We start from the raw sequence: 24,345 nt of genomic DNA, 5'->3' as shown, positions 1-24,345 counted from the left end.
CAAAATTATGTTATATGATATTTATTATTTATTATTATCCACGTATCTATGTATTTATCCATGCAATATGTGTATGTATATGTCTCATATTGAGGAGTCGTCCTTGCTGTTATAGGCACTGTTATTGGCATGAGGAAGCAGGCTCAGACCCGTGAAACGCATTGCCTGTGCTAAATACAAATCTTTTGTAGTTCACAAAGATTTCGTCATTGAGGTAAGACACCTCATTACTCTTTTCATTTTTAAACTGTTTTTAGAAGCTTATCCATCCAGGGTGCCTCTTCTCCCTTTCAATGTGTTAGTAAATACTGATTATTAGTTTTGCGCAGATCCTGGTGTTAATTGTGCAGTACCGATAGATATGAATATGGTTGTGTGAGCAGGATGTGTCTGTGGCTGGTTATGTGAGTGGGCTGTGGTTGTTGATGTGGGTAGGATTTGGCTAATGGTGTGAGTGGAATGTGGCTGGTGATGTGAGTGGGATGTAGTTGGTGATGTGTACAGGCTGTGGCTGGTTATTTGGGTTGCCTGTGGCTGGTGATTTGGGTGGGCTGTGGCTGGCTAAGTGGATGGGCTGTGACTGGTGATGTAAGCAGGCTGTGGGTGGTGATGTGGGTGGGATCTGGCTAATAGCGTGGATAGGATGTGGCTGGTGAAGTGGGGGGGCTTATGGCTAGTGATTTGGGTGGGCTGTGGCTGGTTATGTGGGGTGGGACGTGGATGGTGATATGTATACATTTAGAAGAAAAAGCGCTACCCCTCTATGATGCAATCAAAAAGCAAGACCTATTTAAAGGGCTTATAAATTGCCCTATGAAAATGTAGATTTTCCAGTGTTCAAAATATATTATATTAAATAAAACTGTTATTTCACTATGGCCATCTACTTGACATGTAAGACAACAGGTTTGAAAGGGGTTAAAGAAAACTCTATCCCTTGACCTGAAAAATGACTTCTTTTTATATCCTGATAAATTAGGACCTTGGTGGCTTCAAGGTGAAGCATTACAGGATGCTAAAATGTTACAGGACACTAAAGGGAAGACAATGTAGCATCAGGATTTGATGTTTATCCAATGCGATTCAAGCTAAAGTTTACATATCAAATGACCTGTAATGGTATTTGTTCTTATTTATATAATTTTTCTTAAAGCAGGATCGTCAGCCATAAAATAAAATTTCATTTACTCACTTCTATGTGTTTATTATGCAGTCTACAACCTGACCATGCATTGCAAGCATTCCAAATATAATCATAAATGTTTCTGCTGTAATAAATCTTATCTCAGTCAGCCTGGCTCTATTTGGTACATTGCTGTGGAGAGGGAAGCTTGTTATCTCCCCTCACACATTCCTGCTCCTCACTGACTGGCTAGGGGCAGTTCAGTGTAACAGGATGAGAAGCATATTTCTGCAGAAGATACTGATATATGATCTATTCTGTGCTCGCATGTGTTTACAAAGCAAGCTAGATATGGCAGTGCAGTTTCCATGAGAAAAAAAGAGTAAGGGAGGAAATTACATCAAGATTGGCTTCAGTCAGAGGCAATAAAGATGGAAATGCCTTGATATGTTTACTATATAAAATTCAATGAAATCAAAAAAATATGTTACGTAAGCAGAACAAGTATTTATCTATTTATATATGTGTTTTTTCCTGGGGTAGTATTGCTGTCTCTGCAGTTTTAAGGAAGGACATTTCAAAGCTAAATGGCCTAGCAGTAGAAAATCTGCCTTGTACTACTTAAGCTTTGCACTGTGTGTTATGAGACAGATTTTAGCAAGTGAAGTATGGTCCGTTGTTAGTCGAGGAGCAGAAATGCAGACATCAAACCAACAAACGTTGATTCCGGTGATACCGTTAATGACTAACTGTACATGGTTTACTGTAAGCTTTCGAAATGTTAAAGGAGTTATCAGGCAAAAAAAAAAAACGAAATGAGTTTCACTTACCTGGGGTTTCTACCAGCCCCTTGTAGCCATCCTGTGCCCTCGTAGTCACTTACTGCTGCTTTGATCCCCCTCCGCCAGCTTGTTTAGTTTTTGCGGACCTCGGGGTGGGCGGGCCGCATTGCGTACATTTTTACGCATTCCCGCTGGTGCAGGAACATTAACACATGCATTTTTGCGCGTTAATGGTTCAACGCGTACATTTTTACGCGTTGAACCACTAACGCGTAAAAATGCATATGTTAATGTTCCTGCACCAGCGGGAATGCGTAAAAATGTACGCAAGGCGGCCCGCCAACCCGAAGTTTGCAAAAACTAAACTAGCTGATGGAGGGGGATCAGAGCAGCAGTGAGTGACTACAAGGGCACAAGATGGCTGCAAGGGGCTAGTAGAAGCCCCAGGTAAGTGAAACTCAATTTTTTTTGCCTGATAACTCCTTTAAGTTTCTTCTTCAGGCATTATACAGAATTGCATCAGAACCGTACAGACAGAATTTACAAATCTCCCCCAAGTCTTTCGTTTCTAATTCATTTTCTCACTAATTTCTTGCTCACTGGAAATTTATTTTACCATGTGTGTCAGTGAACCCTCACAATAAGAGGAAGACATGGGAAAAGTGAAACATTTGAAAAAATTATTATGAGACTACAACATATCACCAATAACGCTATATCGCAATTTGCAATCATGGTACACGCCTATCTTTACCCAACTGGCCTCACATCAGTCATCTAATGTACTAATGTGTATTAGCTGATCTATGGTAAAGTAATTTGCTTCTGCAAGTATATAGAGAATTAATGGGCTCAAATATGAGACCATAATGCTTTGCCACGCTGTGGTATTACTAAGACCCAATTCAGCAACAAATAGACATTCTGCAAGCCACATGCTCTGAACTGTGATATTAAAGGTGAGAGATGTGGTGCTGGTTTCAGTGAATAGAAATAACTTCGTGGGATATACTGACAAGCAGTGAGCTGCTTGATTTGGTGCTATTATGTTAAAGAGAAAGTTGACTTTTGATGAGACAAAGGGACCCCTTCTACAGGCCAGCTCTGTGCAACCTGATCAAATCATGCCTGCATGACTGATCGCCTCCTATATGTATGACCTGCTTAACTGCTCTGTAGAATCTATTCTATCTGCTATGCTAAAGGAGACACGAAAGGCTTGCATAGGATTACAAGACAGGAGTTCAGATGTGCGTTTGGAAACTTTGCTCCACCATGTCATCTGTTTTGATCTGCTGGAACTTTAACATATTCATCCATAAATGTTATCTAATGTCTAAAAAAATGGAAACTGTTGACATATATAGAGAGCAGGTGTATCGTCAATAACAATTTGATATATCAATAATTTGCCCAGCTCAATCTTAGGATGAGGTAAGAACGCATAAAGCATGATATGGTATTTGTCACAGCTCTATAGCTTCTACTGAATTCACTAAAAGCGGCTTACAGGAACATGTAAATATGTCAGAAAAAGGCTTTAGCAAACCAGGTAAAAGCCTGGTACTACCCCCGCTCCCCCCCATTAGTACCATATTATGCTCTGCTGAGCACCTTCTAACAGATGCATCTAATGTGTCCCTACCCCGCCCTTAGATTATAAGCATCAGGCAGGGCACTCCCCCCCTAATGTTTCAAACTTGATCATGCACCCTCATTGTTGGGGACCCCTCTCACAGACTAGAATGGACTTAAATTATTGTTACCATAGACATTCAACCCCTGATCTCATGATATTGATACTTGTTCTGAGCTCCTTGTATGTCCGACCTTGTATGTCAACCCCATTTATCTATTGTGCAGCACGGCATAATATGTTGGCACTTTATAAATCTAATAAATAATATTGAACATAATCAGCTTCATTCTCCAGCTTAAACATTTTTTTTTTAGGAATTTAACATGATGACCCACAGTTTTGAGCTGCGATCCATAACAGACATGTACTTAACATACAGGGCCTCAGTTGTTAGATGTGCAGAAACCCTGTAACAGAGTAACCTTAAAGACATGGGTACCCTTAAATATGCTCCATGTGCCAAATCAGTTTGATCATTCCATGTGGAATCCATCTCCCTTAAGGAAATTATTTTTGTTTTGTTTTTGTTTTTACGATCTCCAATTTTGGCATCTTGCCAGCTTCTGTAATTTTCTCCATGGACATACGGCCCTGTTATGAAGTCACTCGATGGCCATTGTGTTGATGATTATTCAGGTCTCATTATAGAAACCTCTGGTGTAGATCATATCATTAGAGGGTGCCAGTAGAAATATTACCCTAGGGTCCATTTTGTAGTCCAAAAGCGGATAAAGAGCCCTCATATCCCAGGCTCCAGGGACAATTAGTATGTACACATGTCATTCTATAGGTTCTACAAGCATGATATTCTTGTTGCAGCACATTTGATATGTGAACAGCATATTCTTAAGAATTATAATTGTCCATTTTTCTCCACTTCAACTCGTACACAGTCTTATATCACAGATTTACCACATGGCTGTACATGACAGTTATGACAGTGATGACCTATATGCCATTGTTTTGGTGTCACAAGACCAAAGGTGTTGATATTAGCTGTAAACCTCAATATATCTTTAAAAGTTATTTTGTGTGTAGTAAAAATACAATGACTGGATGTGTAAAAAAGACTTTACAGAGGAATCTATTTAAAGTACAAAATGCGTGAAAGTCATGGATTAACCTTTTCGCTGCATTAGGTTGCTGGGAATTGGTTTTCTGGCAGCAGAGAGGTTAATGATGAAGGTGATGGGTGATATATTTATAAAGCTTTTTCTTACCATAATGTATTGGAGCACATTTTATCTTCAGTTAAGAAGACTAGAAGCTTTTTTTCAATAAAAGCTAAGCTCTTTCTCTCCGAAGAACCTACGATTTGAAAATTAAATGCAGTGTGCAAACACTAAAATCATTTTAATGGCTGAATATCTTACCTTGAATTTTGCAGCACTATTGCTAATGCAGTCCCATCAGGATCAGAAAAATAGACCTAGCTTCTTCAAAAAAGGTGATCTAACTGCATAAGTTAGTGTACATAATAAAGCCAATACACAACATTAAAGAAGGTGAAAGCAACAGGAAATATCATCCTTGACCATCGGTCTATGCCATTCACATCAGTCAAATCAGGGATTTTAATTTTAATCTGGGAGGCGCTCCTCCTCAAGCGGCCTTTTTTGTGGACCATGTGCCTATCCAGTGTGTTTCTGCTGTACATATCTCTGTTGGCGATGGGTTTTCGGTACTGAATGGTGGCACTGTCATAAGAATACATGGTTCCTCTTGGGTCAATAGTGCTGGTTAGGACTTCCGTTCCCGAGACTTCATTTCTGAGTTCAAGTGTTGTTAGCAAAATGTTCCCGTGTGCATCAACCTGCAAAAAGAAGAGAATATTTTCAAGAGAAAAAGCCGGTGCAAATACAAACATACACTAGTTGCTAAAAAAATTATGCTATTATTAAAGGGACTCCAAGCTCTACTTAAAAAGTAAAAAAGTACTCACCCGGGGCTTTCTTTAGCCCAGCGTTGGTCGTGAGGTCCCACGACGGCGTCCTGGCTCCTCTACTAGGCCCCGCTCCGGAATGGCTGGCCGGCGGTAACAGGGCGACACTCGGCAGAGTGTCGGGCTCCTTCTTCCTGGTATGACGCGGCTGACGTCACCACGCCGGCCGCCTCGCGTCATCACGGCGGCCGGCGTGAAAGTACGGCGCATGCGCGCTTTATTCGCCGGCCAGCCATTCCGGAGCAGGGCCTAGGAGAGGAGCCAGGACGCCGTCGGAGTCCCTTTAAAGTGGGGTGAAACTCAGCATTTCCTCTTTGTTTTAAAAGATTATTTACAGCATAAAATCTACTACTTCCCCCCCAAAAATTGTAACAGAACAGCATTCAAACAGTTTAACACTGCACTTCATTGGAAAGCTCCTTGCCGCATCCGAAGAGGTGATAACATTATTTTTTGTTCATTCCTAAAACTGAGCTGTACTGAGCTGAGAAGTAGAAAAGGCTGAGAATTGATCACTAGATAATTTTAATATATAAATACAGCAGCTATGCAATAAAATGCAATGGTAGCTTTCAGAGCAGATAAACTGTACTTTGGGAACTTGTAATTGTAAGGACACCACCTTTGACATGGGAGACCAGGGTTCGAATACTGTCTATGTTGAGTACCTATTCAGTACGGTGTTCAAGACAAGACTCCCTAACACTGCAGTGTGGCCTCTTGAGCTTGTCCCACTGGCTGCAGCTCTTGAGCACTTTGAGTCCGACAGGAGAAAAATGCTATACAAATGTTCAGATTATTATTATTATTATTATTATTAATAATAAAATGCCCCACTGATTGAGAAAACAGTAAAATATTTAAATGGAATGTGGAGTGTTTTTTTTTCATGTTTGTTTTATTTACTTACTAGGTTTAATGCTAAAAGTTACTAACATGTTTACTATCTCCATATTTGGTGGGATTGCATAGAAATCACATCATTTTGAACATCGTATTTGGCATATAGAAATCATTATTTAAAACTAAAATTCCTGGCAGGCTTGAAACATTTCTGAAATAGACCTGTTGTCGATGCTGGTATCAATGTAAAAAGAAAACCAATATTTAAATATTTAATAACAATAGCTACTCAGACTATTCCTAGGCACTTGTCCTTCAGTGGTAAAACTTTTCAAATGCATGAGTGGTATCGGAAATGACAAATGCTGGGAATACACCATACAATTTTCTGTTAGATTTACCTGCCAGGTAGATAAATTCCAACATGTTGGAAATATATCTATTTTACGAACTATCTGCCCAGCAATTAGGCATTGTTCTACTCAGCAGAAGATAAACAGAAGACAATGCACCAGAGATAGTGACCAGTCTCAACAGAAAATAATCTAATTATGTATTCTAACAGAAAATCTAATGCTGGGATTACATGATACGTTTTTTGCGTTCGATTCGGCGTGCAATCTATTAACCATTTGATTTTCTGCTCGATTTTCTTATCTTCCACTCGTTTTTCTTATCTTTTTTCCATTGACTTCTATAAGAAATCGAGTGGAAACGAATCGGACATGTCAGAATTTTATCATCGAAGGCATCTATCGGAATGATTCTTACAAAAGTATCATGTAATCCCAGCATTACAGAAAAATCTAACAGAAGAATCTAACAGAAAATTGTATGGTGTATTCCCAGCATTAGACTTAGTATTATTAGCCCAAGAGAACTGAGGAATGTTTATTCAAATATGGACAGTCTGGATACAGAGAGTTTAAAAGTAATTAGAAGAATAAATAAGATTGGTCATTGGAAGACAAGAAAAAATAAGCTGCACTATTGAAAAACAAAAACATCCACTGATATTAACTTTGAGCTTCTGCTTATGCAAAGGGAAGTGGGCAAATATAAGGACTATTACCCTCCTTAGGCCTCGATTCATCATTGTCTTTGAGATAACCTTTTCCAGTTTGTTAAATTACCGAATTCGAAGTTTATCGATTTCTAGTTGTATTCATCAAGGTTTTTCCGCATTCGATGTGAATTCGATAACAATTTGGTAACCATTCGGTAACGTGTCGATATTTCCATTTTACAGCGGTAATTTAACAAAAGGCCATAAGATTCCCGTGAAATTATGGGTAAAAGGCAGTCCTTTGAACACTACGTAGCAACATTCTGAATAGGGTTTAACATCTGGACCAGGATTCTGGAAGTGGTTTGGGACAATCCCACAATTTCACCAGCTACGGCCTCATAGGAGCCTTTTCTAAAAAAAAAATATAGTGCAGCTAGAAAATTAGTTAACCCTGGCACTGCCTGTGTTCTCTTACAAGATGATTCAAGAGAAATGCTGATGTCCTGTTATAGCAAATAAATCTATTCTCTTGCAAATTGATATGGTTCTAGACCTTATTCTTGCCCTTCTGCGCCTTTGAATCACTCTCAGCTGATACATAACCACTTCAAATGGCTCCATCTTCTCTGTCACCAATGATCTGACAGGAATAACGACAGAGCAGTGAAGGAGATAACTAATCCTAAATGTAACGCTAAACCACGCCCACTTTCATTTTCATGAATTGCACTTTCTTCCGTTTTAACGAATCACTAACGAATAATTACCGAATTATTACCGAATGCTCGCTAACAGCTGTAGATAAATTTGATGAATCCTGAAATCAACTTAACAAATTTGGTAGTTTACTGTTGTTAACCAATTCGATAAGTCTTGATGAATTGAGGCCATAGTCTTTTCTTATACGAGTGAAACTCAAAAAAATTCGAATATTGTGCAAAAGTCCATTTATTTCAGTAATTAAGCTTAAAAGGTGAAACGAACATATGAAATACACTCATTACATGTAAAGCGAGATATTTCAAGCCTTTATTTTGATGATTATGGCTTACATCTTATGAGAACCAAAAATCAAAATCCCAGACCATTAGAATATTGTGAAAATGCTCAATATTCTAGGCTCATAGTGTCAGGCTCGAATCAGATAATGAATCCAAAACACATGCAAAAGGTTCCTATTTCACATATTAGTTTCACCTTTTAAGTTGAAGTACTGAAAGAAATGGACAATATTCTAATTTTTCGAGTTTCACTTGTAGGTCTCTCTTCTTCCTTTCTATCTCTTATCACCTTTCTTCTTTACTGTTCCTGGATTGGTCTCATGATATTGGGCACTTACCAAACTCCTCTATTTTAAAACTTTCAGAAAGAGAAACATAATCCATATAGCATGCCAGGAATAATATGGGTCTTCTTATGAGTCAAGTTATTTTAAACAAATGTCAGACTTGGATTAAGGAATTATGTAAGATTAGATGACGACTGATAAAGTAGTTATTTTTGGTTTTACAAAAAAACAAAAAACAAAAAAACCTTGACTTAAAATAAAACAAAAAGTTAATTATATAAGTACTGTGTAATTTACATTTAAGTAGTGAAAAGTAGTAGATAGTTATATCAGTCACCAATTCTGCAAAATTGGATTGTTTTTTAATTTGAACAATTTTTTGTACTGCAACAGCAACGCAACATTCATTTCTGCTTTTAGGTTATATGTAACTTTTCACACTCCTAATACAAATTTATTTTTAGTACTATGCATGGCTAATAAATAACATAAACATGCTAAAAAATGTTTAATTTAAAGTGCACCTCTTTTGAAAGAGCTAAAAGAACAGTCATTACTGCCTGCCTGCTACAAATCCTATTCACCTGGCTATAGTGACGTCTGTAAAATGTGGAATCACTCCGGCTATAAGACTTTACATCACTCATATGGAATTCATATTCAGATTAAGGCTTCAATTCATCAAAGGGTGTTCGATAACAAAACCCCAGTCCTTAAAATACCGCATTCGGTATTTTACACTTCACTGTGCTAATTCATCAATATTTTCCCATGTGTGGTAGAGGTTCGTTAAGTTACCGAACTACTAGGCTTCAATTCATCAAAGGCTGTTAGATAACGGCAGAGTGGTGCAGAGCAGCTTGGAATGTCCCTGTGTTGTTACAAGCTGATAACAATAGAAGGCATCCAGACATCCCTTTGTGATGTAAAGGTGTTATAGTTACTGTTACTTGTACTGCCTCTGCTGCTCTGAATCTGTCGATCAGTCTTTCTTAACATTTTATTTATTTGCCACAACGTAGATGAACTTCCTGGAGACATTACAAATGCCATGCTTGGTGATTTCACCACCAGCATATTTGCATTATCAAACAGGGCCTGAAAGGGTTACACCACCGAAGGGAATCTGGGGATATCTTTTGACCCGTTCTCTCTGCTCACTGCTTGGGGGGTCTGAAAGCTTGTGTGGAGAAGCCTGTGTGACCTATCAGCGGCACTTGCAGGAGAACAGGGGCTGTTTCTATTGGCTGCCTGCTCCTGCTAATCATGAAAACATTCACACAGAAGGCTTTCGAAGCGTGTAACGACAGGGGAGAGCTTGAGATAAACACCGAATGTGCTAGCGAATGTGGGAACCTTGATGAATTTACATTTGTTGAGCACATGTCGGTAATTTATCTCATTGCTGTGTCATTTCAGCTTCTCATTCGGTAACAGCTTTGATGAATTAACATTTTCTAAAGTGCTTCGTTAAGTCAGCTGTTTTCAGCATTACCGAATGCGGTAATGCTTGATGAATTGAAGCCTAAGAGTGTTTTACGCTTAACATCTTATATTCCGAATGGTATAATATGTTTATATAATAAAAAAGACATATTTTTGCCCAAGCTCTCATCATGTGTAATGAACTAAATCTTAAGGCCTCTTTCCCAGTGGGACGTTGCGTTTGATGCGACGTTAAAGTTGCACAATGTGCCCCTAATGCAACGCATGTTGGTTTTGAAGTTGGACGTTGTTTTAAACTACGTTATGTTTCTCGCAGTGCACCGTTTTCATCGCATACTGATGGAGTGAAAACGGCACATGCGTCACATTTAAAAAAAAACAAAAACATTACTGAGCATGTGCAAACAGTCCAACACAGCTAATAACGCTTATAACGCACAGCATGCAGCACTCTCTAAATATTGCTACAAGTTACACACAATGCAACGTGAGCACTGTGAATGTCACACATACTTTGTATTGCTGTGCGTTAGTCTGCGTTATTACTTTTTATAACGTGCGACTGTAACGTTGCACTGTGAAAGCAGCCTAAAAGCACAACTGTTATACGTTTAGACAGAGAAAAGCAGAGATTGATTTGCTATTACAGATCAATGTCATTAGATGTCATACATTTCTTATGACAGTCTGATAATCATCAGTGGACATAAAATAATGATTTGCATATTCAGTAGTATTCATTGAAGATCTATTCGGCTCAATTAAAGATAAATAACTATAAATACATTTTGTTTCAAGAAGGAAAATGTATACTTAGCATAGCTTTTTTAATAAGAGGGCTTTTGGGTTCCTTTGAGCCCCTTACAATATCCTAGTGGTTCTAGTTCATCATGAGCTATCTGGGTAGTCTAAACATCCGAAAGTGAGCTTGTAATCAATAGGATATAGAGGTTGCCATATGAATTTCCTGTTAAACAATTCTGACTTCCCTGCTTCCCTGCTGATGCTGTACCTCTGGTACTTTCAGCCAATGACCCAGAAAGATTATGCAAGCACTCTCACTAAAGTCTACACAGGGAAAACATGAATATGGAAATGGGAAATAAAGGTTTAGATGTGTTGGATGGAGTGATGGAGCTTAGTGGGGATTGAAGAGAGGAATAATTAAAAGGTCTACGGCAAGGATGTCCAACTCCAGTCCTCAAGGGCCGAGGTACTCACACTCAAATGAAATGATGGGACTGAATCAGGAAAGGCGTGGCTCATCAAGTAGAACACATTTTTCCATTTTTCAGACCATTCTAAACACTGGCATGACCCTGGAGGATTGGAGTTCATCACCTGTAGACTAGGGATACAAAAAGATTTAGAGCGAGCTAGAATGTTGAAGAGGAACTCCAGTGAAAATAATTTAATTAAAAAGTGCTTAATTTTTACAATAATTATGTATAAATGATTTAGTCAGTGTTTGCATATTGTAAAATCTTTCCTTTCTCTGATTTACAGACATTTTTACTGCAGGCAGGTGATGTCACTGGAAGTAGCTGCTGTTTGCTTTTGTGACAGTTGGAAACAGCCGTAAACAGTTATTTCCCACAATGCAATGAGGCTCACAGACAGGAAACTGCCAGGACCATGGTCCTCACAGTTTCCTGTTGGAGTGGTTTTACCACAATATCAGCCATACAGAGCCCCCTGATGATCCGTTTGTGAAAAGGAATAGATTTCTCATGTAAAACGGGGTATCAGTGACACTGCGTGCACTTACGTATGTGGGTGGGTGCACAGTGAACAACACTGTGCACCTTTCACACCCAGACAGGTACCGGACAGGCACAGTGACACTGCATGCGCTCAGCTCATAGGTGGGTGGGTGCACTGAAGCGAACAACAGCAGGTAGGTATATGTAGTGGGTATTACAATGTGCACCTGTCACACACAGACAGGTACCGGACAGGCACAGTGACACTGCGTGCGCTCACGTAGGTAGGTGGGTGCACTGAAGTGAACAACAGCAGGTAGGTATATGCAGTGGGTATTAACATGTGCACCTGTCACACACAGACAGGTACCGGACAGGCACAGTGACACTGCGTGCGCTCACGTAGGTGGGTGGGTGCACAGTGAACAACAGGTAGATCTATGCAGTGGGTATTACAATGTGCACCTGTCACACACAGACAGGTACCGGAGAGGCACAGTGACACTGCGTGCGCTCAGCTCGTGTAGGTAGGTGGGTGCACTGTGAACAACAGGTAGGTAGGTATATGCAGTGATGGGTATTACAATGTGCACCTGTCTCACACACACAGGTAGTAGTCACTGAATGTGCTGGGCCTGGCAGTGGCACACACAGTAGGAATTACCAAGGCTGTCTATGTAACACAAGTGTCAGTGGGACACACACACACACACAAAAAAATAGATCACAAGAACAAGATTAGCTCTCAAAAGAGCTGTTGAGGGGTACTTTTTAAGCAATAAGAATCAGCAAGGAGAAAGCTAACAAGCCTACAAGAGCCTAACTAATCTTTCCCTATGAGAGTCTGCAGCAGCTTTCGCTTCTCTAATTACTGCAGGCACACGAGTGAGTAAAATGGCTGACACTGCCTGCCTTTTATAAGGGGGGGGGGGGAGTGGCTCCAGGAGGGAGTGTAGCCTGATTGGCTACAATGTGCCTGCTGACTGTGATGTAGAGGGTCAAAGTCGACCCTCATGATGCACTATGGGGACAAATCGAACTTCCGGTAAAGTTCGCGGTTCTCCGCGATCGCGAACCCTCGAAGTTCGCCTGGAACCGTTCGCCGGCGAACCGTTCGGGCCATCTCTAAATGTGATCTATCCCAGCTTTCCCAGCCTTATAGCTGACAATTGTTGCTGCTTTGACAACATTTTAATAACAACAGTGGAACTTGCTAGGGTGGAAATACAGAGTACAATTACCGTATATTCCGGCGTATAAGACGACAGGGCGTATAAAACGACCCCCCAACTTTTCCAGTTAAAATATAGAGTTTGGGATATGCTTGCCGTATAAGACTACCCCTCTTCCAACGCACACCAAATAACAATTTTAAAAAATCAAATACTAATGCTATGTATGAACAGATACAGGTGCTGTATGTAGTACCCAGACTATAACAGTATATAGACGATTGACTGGTTGGACTGGTCAACTCTCCCTCTCCCTAAATGGATTGGTCAGCTCTCCTTGTCTACCTATTTATCATAGCGATATGTAAGAATAGATTGCGCTTTGCCTATAAAACACACCTCTTTCACGCGTCTGGCCCGCCCTTGTATCCTATTTACCGCCTTCTCTGCCTCTCAGATCTTGCACATGTGCGCCTGCGGCACTTCACTACAGTCCCCAGCAGTGAGATTTGAGAGTCGGTAATAGGACAGGGCGTATCACCTGGCATCAAAGACACCTGGCGTATAAGACAACCCCTGACTTTTCAGATGCTTTTCAAGGGTTAAAAAGTAGTCTTATACGCCAGAATATACAGTATATTCTCAGGGGTACCCAACCAAAGACTGCTCATTCTTTTGTATGGCAAAGACGTTGGCGACTGCCATGTATAGTATAAAGCAATGGTGCTCATCCACACCCAGCCTCATTCAGGCCACTCAATATTGCTGTGCAGCCTGGTGTGAGCTCTCTTTGATCTACTTTAACCAGCGATTAGAGAGAGCTACTGTATTTGTGCAGACAAATCTGCCAGCAATCTCCCCACAACCTCATGCAATTGTGTTCATACAAAATTGCTTTAACAGCGGACTATTGTGCAGTCAGCCAGTTCTTAGATGTTGTCTAATAGATGCTGTTATCATCACCATCATCATCATCTCATTCTTTAACTTTAATGTCGGGGTATGGAAAATGACTTTTATTATACAAAATACAGGGACAAAATGTATCTGTAGCCCGATTCATGGTCATACTGATTATATATTAGAGAGGAGAAACGTTACAAAACTATTCGCAAAGAAAAAGGTTGTCATATATCCTGCCAGGCTGTTATTTTGGTGTGAGGGGAGGCTCTGTGAATAGGTGAAGGTTAAATTTTGTCTAATAAACACTACCTTGATTCTAAAGTAGTCAGCAGAAATATAATAGAGATGGATTGTTGCAAAAGTAGTTGAAGGCTAAAAGCAAAGGCTAAACTTATGGAGGAGGATGAGAGATTCTAGTTTCAGTGTGTGCAGAAAAATAACTCTAATTGCTACAGAACTACTGATTTGTGACAAAAGGACACAAAGCTTTTACAAGGCAACAGGACAATATTGTAAACTATTCTGTGCTTAAAAGGGTTGACTTCTATAGTGTTATTTTTAAAACCTGCTGAATTCAAGCTTACCAAGTGTGTGTGTGTGTGTGTGTGTGTGTGTGTGTGTGTGTGTGTGTGTGTGTGTGTGTGTGTGCGTGCGTGCGTGCGTGTGTGTGTGCGTGTGTGTGTGTGTGTGCGTGTGTGTGTGTAGTGTGTGTGTAGTGTGTGTGTAGTGTGTGTGTAGTGTGTGTGTGTGTGTGTGTGTGTGTGTGTGTGTGTGTGTGCGTGCGTGCGTGCGTGCGTGCGTGTGTGTAGTGTGTGTGTAGTGTGTGTGTGTGTGTGTGTGTGCGTGCGTGCGTGCGTGTGTGTGTGTGTGTGTGTGCGTGTGTGTGTGTAGTGTGTGTGTAGTGTGTGTGTAGTGTGTGTGTGTGTGTGTGTGTGTGTGTGTGTGTGTGTGCGTGCGTGCGTGCGTGCGTGCGTGTGTGTGTGTGTAGTGTGTGTGTAGTGTGTGTGTGTGTGTGTGTGTGTGTACGTGCGCGTGCGTGCGTGCGTGCGTGCGTGTGTGTGTGTGTGCGTGCGTGCGTGTGTGTGTGTAGTGTGTGTGTAGTGTGTGTGTGTGTGTGTGTGTGTGTGTGTGTGTGTGTGTGTGTGTGTGTGTGTGTGTGTGTGTGTGTGTGTGCGTGTGTGTGCGAGTGTGTGTTCCCTTCTGTAGCTTTACATACTGTTTCTAGTTCTTCAAGTATTCCTTGGTGTAATTGCCTTCTTAAAACAGAAGGAAATTTGCAATAATTCAGTTATAAGTGAACATTTGTGGTTACCCACAATGCACTACCACTAAATATGCAAATTATCCCTTTTCACCCTTGTAAGCAAAGCAAGCATCCAGAACCGCTGGTGTATAGCAAGCCTATAGCTTTAAATTTTACACAGCCATATCAAACCCACATGTAGACAGCCTGTTTCGGACTTTTGGTCCTCATCAGTACAGGGCAGGGATTGATAAGGCTGTATGAAATAGGGCTTGGACCAGTACAACAGAGTAACCAAGCAGCTCAGGGTGACCCAAAGTACTAGGAATGTATAGGGGGATAAAAGGAACCAAAAAGCCCTCCTACTAAAAAAGCAAAGCTTGGTGTAATTGCCTTCTTAAAACAATATTCCTGAAAAACAAGTATTCATGAACTTATATGTGACATGGGTCCTTACCAAGGATCAAGAAGCCTCTTGATCCTAATCAGGCTTCTCTCGCTGTCCTTTGCTCCCTCGTTGTTGCTTATGGACCTTCCAGCTTATCAGGCCATGCTCTTCTTCTTGCACGAGTGCACCCGTGCTGCAGCCATTCGAACATGGCTACACCTGCACAGTAGCATTGAGTAGCTCTGGCATACTGCGCTGGAGCTACCATGCAGGCCACGCCCGTGCTTGATGAGGAACACAGCCTGATCAGATTACCAACAAGCTAGGGAAGCCTCAATAGGATCAAAAGGCTTCCTTCTTCTTAAGTAAATGATTTTGTACCCGAGCTTCGGCTGGGCTACACCTTAAAGAGAGCCCAAGATGGGCTCATAAAATAAAATAAAAAGTAGGCTTCCTGATCCGGGGGGCTGAGGGGATCAGGAAGCCGCAAAAATCACCGCTCTTGTGGGCCAGATTGGCCCACTTTCACTTTTGTGACCTCTGGGTCACGACGCTGGAATGAGAGACTGTTTCTCATTCACAGATTGCAGGGAGGCAGGGGAACAGTAGAAGGCGCGACCAAGGAGAGAGAGCTGCCCAATGGCAGCTCTGGAAACCCTGCAGGAACTCCCCTGGTGGGAATTTTAAACAGGGAATCCTTCTCCCATATGTTTACCTCAGAGAAAGCGACAAATATTGTTCCTTATCTCGGTGGGCCAAAGCGCAACTGTGGAGGGCAGAGAGCAGCGGTGTGGGGACTCAGAGGCATGTCATGAGGCAGAGAACATGCATCTGTGTCCCATCTGCCCCCCATGGAACCGCCTCGGGTTGTCTTTACAATTTCAGCCCCTAAATTGAAAATAAGAATATGAGACTCCAAAAAATTCTATTTACCATTACTATGCCACATTTAATGATCTATCTTATAAGTTCCCATCTTCAAAAAGCTAAGGTTCTCATCTTTACTTGGGATCATCTCTATGACAAAAGCGACAAGGGAGGTCACAGCAACCCCAATCCCCTCTTTCCTAGTCTTTAAAATATTGCTGCAGACTTTCCCCCTGCTCAAGCATGATAGCAAGAAAGGGCTATGTGTGCCATACCTGTCCTGTCTATAAAAAATAATACAAGAACACACACTGTATCTGGCTGCAGGGAGGGTAGGGAATTATAGCATTGAATACGGCCTTTTGTGGGCTGGCGAAACACCTACAAGTACTTTTAGTAGATCAAAGGACCCTATTTCAGTTGTGTGGGATTAGAAAAAAAAGAAAATAGTCACCACAAATAACTGTGGATACACACGCTTCCACATGGTTGACTTTACATTTGTTGCCTCTAGGCCAACTCTGTGCATATTTGCCTTTCTGCTTCATGCTCAGTTTCGTTGTACTGCCACCCTGTCACTTTCATGTGAGGCTTTCATGTACAACAGCCCCTCCCCTCTGCTGTGTGCAGCAGTCACCACTTTTAGCAACACACCCTTCCCCGGCCAGCCTCATTCTTGCACATGTCCTTTTTGTGCCCCTCCCCCCCACTCTTTCATGTAGGGCAGTACATTTTTTATTTGTGCTTCTGCTCTCCCCCAATGTGCAGAAACCCCCTGGGTTGTAGCTAGTGCAGAAAAGCAACCCTGCCCCTTCAGTTAGTATTAGAACCTTCATAAAGTATTTTTACTCACAGTGTACATTTTGCATTTTGGTGGTTGCTGCTTCCATTGTTTTGGTAGAAAATCTAACAGTCGCTCTGGTGGCGATACTCTACGTGAGTACTTGGACTACAGAGACTGCATGTGATGGAGTTAAGGTCAATGTATATTTACTCAAAAACATCTACTGAAGGGGAATTACAGTCATTCATTCATTCATTCATACTTAATGCCTTCAATAGCCATAACTTTGGCAGATAAGTACCGTAATTATTACATGTGAATGAAGCCATTCGGACACACAAACAAATCTGTTTTTTCCTTTAAATATTAGTTAATTATAACATGAACCTTTTTTCATGATTACTTTAGTTTATCTTTAACAATTGGAGCACAGACCAGTGAAGCAAAAGGCACTTAAAGAGGAGCTGTCAGCCATACTATCTCAGAAAAAACAACACATATATAAGTAGATAAATACTTGCTGTACTTACATAACATATGTATTGCACTGTCCACGTTTTGATTTTAGTGATTTTTCTACAGTAAAAAAAATAGAAAATCCTTCTTGGCATTTCCCATTTTAAGTGTGGCTATTTTGAAGTCAAGCCTGATGTAATTTCCTCCCTTAGTCTCCTCTGCCTGATGTGCCCGCCCTTCACTATAGAAAGTGCATTGTCTCAGCATGAGAAATATTGGCCAATCAGAGAGGAACAGAGGTGTGAAAGGGGAAACAGGAGGGAGAGAGGCTTCAGCCAATCAGGCTGCATTAGTTTAGTCTGAGATTAACAAGAAAAGTAATAGTGATTTTAACTTTTAGAGTGCCTGGTTTACCAGATAAAGATAAAGAATTGATTTTTGATTTTATGCCTTACAGTTACACTTTAAGGTAGACTGGAATATCCAATATTTAAAGAGGCACCATAGGGACAAATAGTAGACTGAGGTAAATTATTCAGGATACCCATTTTTTACGTTGACTAGCCTCGTTTCAGCATCAGAAACACTTCCTATATCTACAGTATATATTGCTGTATATTGGTATGTAACCCCGCCCTCAATGATGCTCAGCCTAGGTTGTTTAGCTATGTGGAATTCTGCCCCTCCAGAGTATTCTGGGAAACCAGGTATTATTTGTACTGGCTTCAGAACAATAATTATACAAACATTCGGCAGCAATCCGCCTAACAAGACTAAAGAAGTTGCCACCTGCGATAAATGTCAGAATGTAAATCAGGGTAAGGAAATATTTTACCCAGGGAAAACAATGGCTAAATCATTTTTAAATTAATATTGTAAAAAAAAATGCAATTTTATGAACTACTGTATTTTTCAGACTATAAGACGCTCCGGACTATAAAACGCACCCAGGTTTAGATGACAAAAACCAGGGGAAAAAATATACTAAACCTGGTGCATTTATAGTGCAGGGGTGTCTTGTAGACCTTTTTCCCCAAAGCTGTCCCTGTCTAAGCTTCAGTGCCCAGCTCCACTAACCCCTCCTGCCCCCACAAGCCAGACTAAGTACCCTACACTAACCTCTGATGCCCCAGGAGTAACATTGCACTGCACTACGTTGCATTTATTCCTGATGCACCACACCAGTTACTACACTGCACTAACCCACCCCTGCGGCCTTACCTGTAACCTTGCGCTACACTACACTATATGACACTAGTCCCATGTCACCACTAGTTACTACACTACACCACCTCTGCTGTCTTATCAGTAACACTACACTACATCAAACTAACCCCTGCCTCCCCTACCAGCTACACTAACTAAACATTACAAATGCAAAGTGGATGATCTTACCTATCCAGGTGTCCATCCACACACTCCGTCCTTTCCCAACAGCCCGATCCAAGCATCTCTGCTTACTGGCTGCTGTCTTCCAATCTCCCTGTACTGGCGGTGGTTGGAGCTGAAGAGGGGCAATGCAAGCAGTGCCCGACCCATCATGAATCCCCCTGTATTGGCGGTGGTGGGGCAGAAGATCGGTGATCCATGTGGTTTCAGTGGCTGTCATTCATCCCCTTGTACTGGCTGCGGTGGGGCAGAGGAACGGCGATCCATGTGGTGGCTGCAGCTGTCAATCATCCCCCCTGTACTGGTCGCGGTGGGGCAGAGGAGCAGCGATCCACGTGGTTCCAGCGGCTGCCAATCATCCCCTTGTACTGGTCGCGGTGGGACAGAGGAGCGGCGATCCACGTGGTTCCAGCGCTGCCAATCATCCCCTTGTACTAGCCGCAGTGGAGCAGAGGAGCGGCGATCCACATGGCCACAGAGGCTGTAACTAGTACTGATGCCCTTGTACTTCTTTGTTTACTGGCGCCCCCTCATGACCATGTGCGTCAAACATCATGAGGGGGTGTCGGTAAACAAGGAAATATAAAGGCATCAGTACTCATTACAGCCTCTGCGGCCATGTGGATCGCCGCTCCTCTGCCCCACCGCGGCCAGTACAAGGGGATGATTGGCAGCACTGGAACCACGTGGATCGCCGCTCCTCTGTCCCACCATGACCAGAACAAGGGGATGATTGGCAGCTGCAGCCACCACGTGGATCGCCGTTCCTCTGCCCCACCGCGACCAGTACAAGGGGGATGATTGGCAGCTGCAGCCACCACGTGGATCGCCGTTCCTCTGCCCCACCGCAGCCAGTACAAGGGGGATGATTGGCAGCTGCAGCCACCACGTGGATCACCGGTCCTCTGCCCCACCGCGACCAGTACAAGGGGGAAAATTGGCAGCTGCAGCCACCACGTGGATCGCCGTTCCTCTGCCCCACCGCAGCCAGTACAAGGGGGATGATTGACAGCTGCTGCAGCCACCACGTGGATCACTGATCCTGTGCCCCACCGCGGCCAGAACAAGGGGATGAATGACAGCCACATGGATCAGTTCTGCATCTGGCGTTAGGGGACACATTCAGACTATAAGACGCAAGGACTTTTTCTCCCCACATTTGAGGGAGAAAAGGTGCGTTTTATAGTCCAAAAAATACGGTACATTATTTGTACTACAGTTTCTTTTTAACATATTTGCCCTTATAACTAAACAAACCATGTAATTTGACAAGAGATTATTATCTCAGCTGGAGACTGCTTAACACAGGGCTGTAGTTCCTAATGCTAGGCATAGACGGGTCGATACCTCCTTATCAATCTGATGGCTCGATTGATAATATCCGACAGGTCAGATGACCCGCTGGATAGATTCCCCGCTCGATCCCCGCGGGCGGACAATAGCGGAAGTTAAGGAGCGCTCACGGGGACGAGCAAGAATCGATCCGGCCGCCCGCGGGGACGCAGTTGGAGTCGATCCGGCGGCTAATCGAGCCGCCGGGTTGACCTGTCTATGCCCAGCATAAGGGGTCCCTAGAGGAGAAATCGGACTATCCCGAAACAAGTAAACACCTGGATTAGTCTGATATCTCCACCTCTAAGGATTTATTTTATTATTTTTACCTTTTAGACCTTGAAAATTGTTGGACAGAAAAACAAGATTACAAGCCAAGAAACTGAACAATGCTATTGTCCCTATCATGTATGGTAATGCTTTCACATGCGTACCATTTTAGAATTCTGTTAAAGAGAAACCGTAACCAAGAACTGAACTTCATCCCAGCTGATACCCCCTTTCCCATGAGAAATCTTTTCCTTTTCTTAAACGGATCATCAGGGGGCTCTGTATGGCTGATATTGTGGTGAAACTCCTCCCACAGTGTGATGTCAGGACCATGGTTCTGACATCACAGTGTGGGAGTCTTGTTGCATTGTGGGAAATAACAGCTGTTTCCAACTGCCAAAAATGTGTCATCTCTTTCCACAGACATCCCCTGCCGGCAGTAAAAATGTCGCCATGTGATAAGTGTCAGAATGCAAATCAGGGAGAGGAAAGATTTTACAATGGGCAAACACTGACTAAATCATTTCTAAATATTTATTGTAAAAATTAAGCACTTTTTTTTCATTCCATTATTTTCACTGCAGTTCCTCTTTAATGTATAGGCACCACTAAGAGAAGAATCGTGTTTGCTTTGCTGGTATAGAAAAACTTGAGTGTATCATTACCTGGAGTTTGTTCTTTTCATTATTTGCTTTCTCTGCTTTTTCTGCTGCTTTCTTCTGTAGCTGAGGACCTTTTCCAAAGAAGATGTAGTTCACAAAAGCATACTCCAGCAATGCCAGGAACACAAATACAAAGCATCCCATTAAATAGACGTCTATAGCCTTGACATAAGGGATCTTTGGTAGGGTCTCTCGGAGATGGGTATTAATGGTGGTCATTGTCAGCACAGTGGTTATTCCTGTAAAAAAATACACATAGTACCTGAAAAGTTGTTCTAGTTTCATGAAAGCATCAGCTTTTTGAACACCTCAGTCGGCCCTGATGCAAAAAACTTTTCCATTACAATGTACTATATTTATTTTTTATTCTTATGTATTTGTATAGTGTAACCAAAAAGAAGTTCTAAAAAAAAGGCTCCCTAATGTCCCTGGTCACCTGTTGAGTGCACTCTAAGTGGCTGCAGCTCAAAAAGTGCTTTGAGTTCATCAGGAGAAAAGCGCAATATACAATAAATGTCATGTGTCTTGTCTAAAAATATACTGTCCCTGGTCACTGTTAAAATGCTCTTCTTGTTTCTAAAAATGTTGTATTTGCTTCCTATGTGCTGAAAAAGTATTTAAGGAGAAATGTAGATAGGTAGTGAAATCTCTTGATAAATATTTAACAGATTAAAGCGTCAATTCACCAAGCATTACCACATTTGGTATTGCTGAAAAAAGCTGATTTTACCGATCATTAGGAAAGCGATTAGGAAAGCGTCAATTCATCAAGGCTGTCACTGCATGTAAGCTGAAATTACTGAGCACTGAGGTAAATTACCGACTTGTGCAGTAAACACCTCAACAAATGTCAGTAAATGTCAATTCATCAAGGTTACAGCATTTGGTAAAGCCCTGATTACTGGCAGTTCTCCTCTGTTGCAAATTATTTTGATTGGACCCGAAGCCTTCTCTGGCGGGTCCTGCTTTACTACCCCCCCCCCCCCAGGCAGTGAGCAGAGAGAGATAGAACAAAAGACACTTCCCCTGCCTCCCTTCGGCAGTTTATTTAACCTCTTCCATTTCTGTTTAAAGATGCAGAGTAGTTAGTGGGGAAATCTCCTAGGCAGGGCATGTTTAAAGTTTCTTGGAAGTTCATCTAAGCTGTGGCAAAGGAATACAAGGTTAAGAAAGTATAATGGAGACTAATATAGAGATTCAGAGCTAGCAGAGGCAGTATAACAAAACATGTATATCTAAAGGGATGTCAGGATGCCTATTACTATTGTAATGCTGTTTCTACAAGGAGAACAGATGTAATAACACAGACAATGCATACTCTTCTGCTGTTACCGACAACTGGGCTTCGGGAAATTGCCAAACTTCTATCGCACCTGTGAAAATATTGATGAATTAGCACACAAAAGTGTAAAATACCGAATGCTGTATTTTCCCAAATTTTTTTTATTTTTTTTATTTGATGAATTGACGCCTAAGTCTGATTTTAGTGATTTTCCCAAAAATGGCCTTGCCAGCTAAAATAATCACAAAATAAGTACAAAAAAGTCAAACAAAAACAAAAACAATAAAAAACATAATCTCATTGTTCTCTGTATCCTTATGCCTTTAAAGATCTTATTTAGGCACAGTTTATTTTGATATGCATTTACTAGAAAATTTTATTAAGTGAATCTTGTTTAAAATGTTTTCAAAAAATGTAAAATACCGGGTGCACGAATTCATGGACCCTATCTCCTTTTCAGTGATGTACAGCTGACCTGCTTTATGCTCAGGCTGAAACTCTCCCCATTTAGACACATGTGTATGCAGAAGAGTGATTGCTCTGTAGGCTTAGGGCCCTTTTACACTTAACCAGTTAGCATGCATTAGTGTGCGTTAGTATGCGTTAGTACGCGTTGGTGCACGCTGGTACACGTTTTTCCATAGCAGTGCATTGGGAAGAAGATTTCCGTTAAAACGCGTTAAGTGTAAAAGAGGTCATAGGAAAACATGGGCATTACTTTGAAAATCAGTTTTCTTTCCATTTTAACTGAGAGCAACTGATTAAGTGTAAAAGGGCCCTAAAGCTACATTACCATACTGACTGATGGTCTATCATGTTTGTAAGCCTGTTATACAGTTCAGTTGCAGCAGTTTATTGTGGGCTTTGTAAGAGGGGCAGCTGCTGCTTAACTTGACATTGTTTAGACATCAAGAGAGTGAGCTACAGATAGAACTAGAAAGCATTGTGCCTGGAGTCGGTCTTTAGTCGGTAAGTCATACTCATTAAAATGATAGAAAACATGCCATGCCTACAGTTAAAAATCCAACCCCAAATAATGGATCCTTGACTTTACAGATTGCTTTGCGAAGAATTGCAAAGGATTAAAGCAGAGGTACACATGCAGAGTCAAGTGGTCATAAGCACCAGATCAATGATTTGCTATCTGACAGCTCATTGAGTTCGATTCACAAAAATTTTCTCATGAAATATCTGTTTTTATCTTACCTAATTACAACCTTTTAAGTACCCCCCACCCCACCGCCACAACCATAAACAGTGCTAAAAAAAGTGAGAAAAGTAATATCGAAGTTTATTTAAAGGACATCTGAGGTGAAAATAAACTGATGAGAAAAAAAATTGTATCTATCCTCTTCCACTAAAAATGACCTGTTTTTTTTTAGATATCCCACAGTTTTATTTTATATTTAAATCTAGTTTTTAAGTTTTTACTGTTTCATTGTCTCTGCTCAATGACACCTTCATTGAAGTATGCCAGAGCTCAAATCTATTAATTATTCACCCTCTTTATCTCTTTCCTGCTCTCAGAGGCCATTTATGGACAGGAAAGTGTTTTATGGCTGTAATTACTTATCAGTGAGGGTTATGCTATAGTCTGACCCAGTCTGAACCATTCCCGACCAGGGCAGAAACTGTCACTTGCATACCTGATGTTTAACTTTTGCAGGCAGAGAAAGGAAGAAAAGGAACACAGCCTAGTTATTTGTGTGCTAGGCACTGTACATACACATGTCTATCTCATCATGTGACACGTTGTCCTTTAAACAGGATAAACATTTTTGAGTGATTTTGTTGCTTAGAAAGTGCTGATAATTATTTAATA

The 24,345-nt window shown here is 41.4% G+C and overlaps 1 protein-coding gene across 1 annotated transcript in view; it reads right to left on the bottom strand.

Annotated features, from left to right (window-relative positions):
- Positions 1 to 3,612: 3,612 nt before the first annotated feature.
- Positions 3,613 to 24,345, bottom strand: part of GABRB1 (gamma-aminobutyric acid type A receptor subunit beta1) — a 633,390-nt gene continuing 612,657 nt past the window's right edge. Inside the window, exons 8-9 of the mRNA XM_068278531.1 lie at positions 21,245 to 21,480; positions 3,613 to 5,357 (exon numbers count right to left, since the gene is read on the bottom strand). Coding sequence (XP_068134632.1) covers positions 5,010 to 5,357; positions 21,245 to 21,480 — 584 coding nt within the window. The 3' untranslated portion in view covers positions 3,613 to 5,009. The remainder of the gene's footprint in view (positions 5,358 to 21,244; positions 21,481 to 24,345) is intronic.

This window comes from Hyperolius riggenbachi, chromosome 1 (genome assembly GCF_040937935.1).
Source record: "Hyperolius riggenbachi isolate aHypRig1 chromosome 1, aHypRig1.pri, whole genome shotgun sequence".
Classification (NCBI taxonomy): domain Eukaryota; kingdom Metazoa; phylum Chordata; class Amphibia; order Anura; family Hyperoliidae; genus Hyperolius; species Hyperolius riggenbachi.
This window is presented reverse-complemented; position numbering and strand designations above follow the sequence as displayed.